Below are 6,002 nucleotides of genomic sequence, written 5' to 3'. Positions count from 1 at the left end.
AGCCGGGATCGCCCGTGCAGGGTTCGGGCTCCGCGCGCTGGCGCTGCCGCACTGCGCCTGCACAGAGCGAGCTGTGGCCGCGCCGGGGACCCGCGCCCCACCGTCCTCAGTGTGCCGGCGCGTGTTCCCAACAACGACCCGGGCCAATACTAACGCACATACGGACCCCCCGGTTCATGTCCACCGGAGTCCAGGAGACCCCAGAGAAACTGCTTCCTGATCCTGCGGCTGCTCCTGTTTCCCTTCTCGCTTTCGCTACTGGGAGGGTCCAGGCTGACTCACACTCCCTCCTGCCCAGCCTCACCTCTCTAATCTACTCACACTTTCTCCGTCACGTTGAATTTTTACTCTGTTTACGTGTTTATTATATCAGCAAATGCAATGGCATAAGCCAGGGCTATCTGGAAAGAAGCTGAGTGTAAATAAGGAACAATTGCCGGTATAATGCAACAACAGGGGGCTCTCAGGCCCCTGCAGCTGGTATATTTAAATGAACAGTAGGTTGAATTGAAGGGGGAGAAAGGGCTGTCTCTATAGTTCATCGTAAAATCAACTCTAGTAAATAGCATGAAAGGGCCACTGGGCCACTGAGAGGGAAGGGCCGCCCGGCCTGAAGTTCACCTGGAGAGCCATCGGGGAGGTGGTTAGCAAACACTCGCTTTAAAGCAGTTGGTGCCAAGGGGCTCAGCACCCGGCATGTCAGAAGCCCCTCACTTAGTGTGGGCACGACACGGCGGGGTGAGGCTCCAAGGCCCACCGCCCATCCACAGGGAGTTCAGGGCTCTGGGCTGAGGCCTCTGGAAGGCTGGGGGGCAGGGACGTCTCCTGCTGGCTCTTCGCTGAGCCCCATACACCACCCCCCGCCCATGCTGGCAGCCTGCCGCTGCCCTCCCAGGGCTGTGTGGCTGAGGCCCAGGTCTGTCTTGGAGAAGAAGTTGGGCTCTGCAGTCGGGAGGCCTTCGTGCCTGGGGTGAGCCTCTTACCTCCCCATCTCAGAAAAACGGGGACGAGGAAACCTCGCTGGTGCTGGCGCCGCGGGGGCATCAGCTGAGCTTGAGGAGCCCTGGCCCCTCCCTGGCAGCCCCCACCTGGGGCAAGGAAGGGCTGGGCTCACCTGACTTCCAGGTGGGGCAGGTGTGTGCTGGCCACCGAGCACCTAGCCCACCTTTCTTCATGGGCCTTCTAACTCCCACACACCTCCCACCCCCAGCCTCCTACCCTGGGCAGACATGGGGGGCGGGGTCAGGAAAGGGCCCACCAGGCCACCTCGGAGGCCCCCCACTTGGCTGGGCATACAGCAGGTGCCACTTAAGTGCTTGCCGATGTGCGGAAGCCCAGCCCTCCAGGACCGCCCTCACTGCCCTGCGCACACTGGTGGTGTGCGCCCCCACGTGGGTGCACACCCCTACCTTTCAGCAGGAGCCGGAACTCCTTCAGCAGCACCTCAGGCGGGATGAGGGGGCCTGGAGGGCCTTGCGGTCCAGGGGGTCCGGGGGGTCCCGGCAAGCCAAGCTGAAAGGGAACCGCTGGGGTGAGGGGCCTGAGGAGGGAGGCTGGAAACTGCAGGCCCCCACTGAGACCAGGTGAGGAGTCCCTGCCCAGGCCAGGCCCACAGAGGGAGGGACCAGACTGTCAGACAGCAGGGATAGCAGCTGCGGGGCGGGGGGGGGGGGCATGCCCCCGCCGGAAATCACCCCGTCTGTCACCCCAGCTGCCTGGAGGCCCCTCTGACTTGTTCCTCAGACGGATGGCCAGCTCCTTGACTGCTGGACCAGCCAGATGGGGAGTGGGGTGGGGGGAGACAGGGAGGGAGCCGCTGGGGCTGCCTGGCATTCTAGGGGGCGGGATAAGTGGTTGGGACCTGGCCTCAAACTCAGGGTTCCCCTGGGCCCTGGCTGGGCACTACTCCATGGCCCCCGAGTCCAGGCAGAGTCGTGCAGGTCTGTGCTGGGTGGAGAGGGTCAGGGTGGACTGTGGGAGTCAGCCGCATGGGGAAGGCCCGTGGCAGAAGTCCCCCTCACATGCACGTTCACACTCACTCACTGGCACACACACTCACATACTCCACACATATACGCTCACTTGCACACACACACTCATACACACACACGCTCCAAACATACACATGCACACACACACTCGCTCTCATACACTTACACATTCAAACACACAATACACACACACTCAAACATACACACTCCACACATATGCACACATACAAGCACACACTAACACACTCATACACATTTTAACTCACTTGCACACACACACACATTCCAACACACACACTCTCCCATACACTCACGTCCACACTCACTCCCATACACACACTCTCACGCCCACACACACTCCCATACACACACTCTCACACCCACACACTCATGCCCACACTCACACACTCTCCCATACACTCACACACACACACACACACACCCGCTCTCACTCACACACCAGTCAGACACACACGCTCTCACACACACGTGCCCTCACATGGTGTGCCAGCAGGGACTCGCTTCACCTTCAGCCTCTTGGCCTTGCCCCTGCTCTTCCTCTTGCTGTTGATGCCCTTGTCACTCTGCCGGACGAAAAGCATCCAGGTGTCCCGGGGGTCGATGCCGTGCGCCCGCTCGGTGAGGGGGTCCTGGAACACAGCCAGCCCAAGGTTGACCCGCCCCACCGGCGCCAAGCAGGACTGGAGGCTTTGCTCACAGTGATTTTGTGAGGGCCTGGCCTGCAGGCCCTTGGGGCCCCACAAGGAAGGCCCCTGTCCTTGTCCAGGGGCGTGCCAGAGGCCCTCAAAAGCAGCAACCCCACACCCCAGCCCCTCTCCTCCCAGCACACAGAGGCCGAGCCCTGGGAGCAGCTGCCCACGCCTAGACTTTGCATGGTGGGGGAACACAACACAGGGTGTGGGCCGGGTGGCAGGTGGGAGTCCCAGCCCCACGGGGGCACCAGGCCCCCTGCAGCCTCGTTTCCTCAACACGAGCTGAGGTGAAAACACCTCTCGAAGACCCCTGGGTGGGCTGAAGCACCGCATGTGCCCCGAAAGAGGTGACCCGCTTCCAGCAGGCTGGCCTGTCTGCCCTGTGGACAGGAGTTCCTGGGAGGCCGACTTCAGCCTCAGGGCCACTGTGGACTCCAGTGCAGGACGGGCGGGGACTGGACGGCCCAGCACGGACGGGGTGTGGCTCGAGGTCTCTGCTCAGGACTGGTGCTGCTCACATTCCTAGGGCTCCTGAGCCACTTGGCCACGGCAAGGACATGATGGTTCCAGAAGCATCTATCCCCTGCATGCCCCCATCCTGTGACTCAGGAAAGTTCTGGGAGAGGCGCCCGGCTTGCTGGGCAGTGGCCCGGGACGGTCTGGGCTCCAGGCGGAGCTACCAGCTGGGAAGGAGTTGGGCTCAAGAGGGCTTAACGAGGTCATGGGCGCCAGCTCCAGGGGAAGGACGGAACGGGACTTTGGAGCTGGCCAGGACCTTCTGTGAGAGACAGATCCGGCCACCAGGTGCTGCCCACGGTCCTTTGGGAGCTTGCCGATGAACGCAGGGCTCAGTGAAGATAGCAGCTTCAGCGTCAGAGGAACTGGGTTCAAATCTGGCCTGGCAGGAGCTGAGGTGACCAGGGCAGCCAGTGTTGAATGGAGAAAGGCCTTTATGTGCCCAGGACCCTCCATCCTGCGTGCAGTGTGACCACGCAGCACCTCGCTCTGAGCTTCTCATTGGGCAGTCCGCTCTGAGCAGCACCACCCTGCTGGTCGATCCATGGATGCTGGGACCCCGTGAGTTCACTCCGGCCACACTGAGGTCTGGGGGATGCACTGGGAGCCCAGGCTTGCCGGGAGAGCAGAAGTAGGTGGAGCCCCGCCCGCAGGGGCCCAGAGATGGGCCTGTGAGTTCACCCGAGTGAACATGAGTCTGGGCAGCAGAGTTCCCCAGCCGCCTGGGGGCGCTCGCAGAAAAGCACCTCAGAGCCTGGGGAATCAGCAGTCCTGGTGCTTTCTTGGCCCCAAAAAGGGTCCAAGGCTGAAACTCCACCTGGAAGCACCCCAGGCCCCTCTCAGTGTCCCAGGGCCTGGGGTGCTTGTTGGTGACAGAGCCCCCTCACCTGGCCACCCTGCCCACTGGGAGCGCTCCCAGAGGCTGCCAGCTGTCTGGGTGGGGTCTGCCTTCGGTCTATGGGGAAGTGGGGGGGGGTGCGTGGGGCAGGGTAACCTCATGATCATTTAGGGGACCCTGTTGAGGGAGTGCAGGGCTGGCTGTCAGCCTGCCCCACCCCCACAGCGGATGTGTGCCCGTCATCCATGATTTTCAGTGGGATGCTGAGACTAGAGGTATCTTCAGCATAAGCGAGACCCAAACAACCACCCCGGCTCCGGCCCTCCCCAGCCCACCCCAGCCCTGGTCAGAGTTTCAGGGGCCCCCACCCTGAGTAGGAAGGCACTAAGAATCACCCTTCAGAGCCACTTGAAGAAAAGCTACTGCTATTCCCTGGCTGCACACCCCCTGCCCTCCCCCTAGACCCACAGGGACCCCCACCCAACAGATTGGGGTCAGTAATGTGCTCACAAGGAGCCCTGGTGATGCAGTGGTTAAAGCGCTGGCTGCTAACTGGAAGGTCAGCGGTTCCAACCCACCAGCCGCTCGCGGGGAGATGGTTGTGGCAGACTGTTTCGGTAATGATTACAGCCTGGGAAACCTTGTGGAGCAGTTCTGCTCTGTCCTATATGGTCACAGTGAGTTGGAATCGACTCCACGGCAACGGGTTTGGTTTGAATGTGCTCACACTTTCCCAAGTGCCTTCTTCCTAATTTCGTGACAGCCACGTTATTTACACATTATTTCCCAACGTACTTCTGTCTCAAAAGAAATGGGGTTTTCACTGGCCCTAGGAGAGCTCTGCTTTAATGCTGAAGAACTACCCAAAGAGCCAAGGTCTAGACCGCCCTTTGGGGTGACCACCCCTGCTCCCCGCGCAGAGGAGCGTCTATGCCGACTCTACCTCTCACCAGAGCTGAAGCTAGGCGCTCTTCTCCCAGTTGTGGAATTGAGGTCCCGCCCGCGAGGCCGTGCTTCCCAGCCCGGAAAGCAAGCGCCCTGCCCCCTCTCCGGTGGGGAAACTGAGGCCCAGAGGGGCCCGCGTCTCCCGGAGCGCTCGGGCCGGGCAGGCTATCCGGGCGTCCGCGGGTGTGTCCGAGCGCGGGACGCAGCATCTTACCGGCCGCACGCGGCTGTCGCCGGGGCCCGCAGGCAGCTCATTCCCCGGCGGCGGCTTCTGGGGGGCGGGCGAGCCGGGCTGCGGGGACTGGAGGCCCGCGGCAGCGGCGACAGCGACCAGGAGGCCCGCGCACACGAGCAGCGGCCGCGCTCCGGCGGGTTGGCGGCCCGGGGCCATGCGGGCGGCGGCGTCCCCTCGGCGTTCCCAGCGGCTGGCCCGGCTCGGGGCGTCTCCCAGTCCCGCCGGCGTCGCGCCTTATAACGGGCTGGCACCCCCGCGCCCCGCTGCTCCCCCGCCCGGCCCGGCCGCGCGCTGCAGGGGGAGGAGCGCGGGGAGGTGGCGGGCTAGCGGATAAAGGGGGCGCAGGGGAGGGAGATGGGGCGCGGGGAGCGCACGCTAGCTGCAGATCAGTGTTGCGCGCGAATCCCCTCCATACCAGCCACAGGCCCCTACCCAGCGCGCTGTCGAGCGCTTCTGCTTGGCGGGGAGCTGGGGCGCCCCCCTCCTGTCCCCGGGGTGTCCCTCCCCCTTCTGTGTCCTGCGGGTCCTCTGAGGGTCCCAGAGGCGACTCCCATCCTCCTGGCCGCGCTCCTCGAGGCCCAGGCCTGACACAGGTCGAGCGCGCAGGAACAGGGAGGAACCCAGTATCCATCCTCGTCACCCTTTTCCCAAGCGTAGTTCCCTCCCTTCCGGCGCTGCCTCCTCACGGATAGCTGGGGCGCCCTGAGTGCGGAGGTGGGGGATACGCTGTCCTTAACCTGGGCTCATTTGCAGGAGTGGGGGTG

The 6,002-nt window shown here is 63.2% G+C and overlaps 1 protein-coding gene across 1 annotated transcript in view; it reads right to left on the bottom strand.

The window, feature by feature from the left end:
* Positions 1–5,394, bottom strand: part of ERFE (erythroferrone) — an 8,451-nt gene extending 3,057 nt beyond the window's left edge. Inside the window, exons 1-5 of the mRNA XM_012558411.2 lie at positions 5,121–5,394; positions 4,108–4,175; positions 2,519–2,641; positions 1,410–1,512; positions 4–57 (exon numbers count right to left, since the gene is read on the bottom strand). Coding sequence (XP_012413865.1) covers positions 4–57; positions 1,410–1,512; positions 2,519–2,641; positions 4,108–4,175; positions 5,121–5,394 — 622 coding nt within the window. The remainder of the gene's footprint in view (positions 1–3; positions 58–1,409; positions 1,513–2,518; positions 2,642–4,107; positions 4,176–5,120) is intronic.
* Positions 5,395–6,002: the final 608 nt, after the last annotated feature.

This window comes from Trichechus manatus, unplaced genomic scaffold, assembly GCF_000243295.1.
Source record: "Trichechus manatus latirostris isolate Lorelei unplaced genomic scaffold, TriManLat1.0 scaffold00165, whole genome shotgun sequence".
NCBI classification, from domain to species: Eukaryota; Metazoa; Chordata; class Mammalia; order Sirenia; family Trichechidae; genus Trichechus; species Trichechus manatus.
This window is presented reverse-complemented; position numbering and strand designations above follow the sequence as displayed.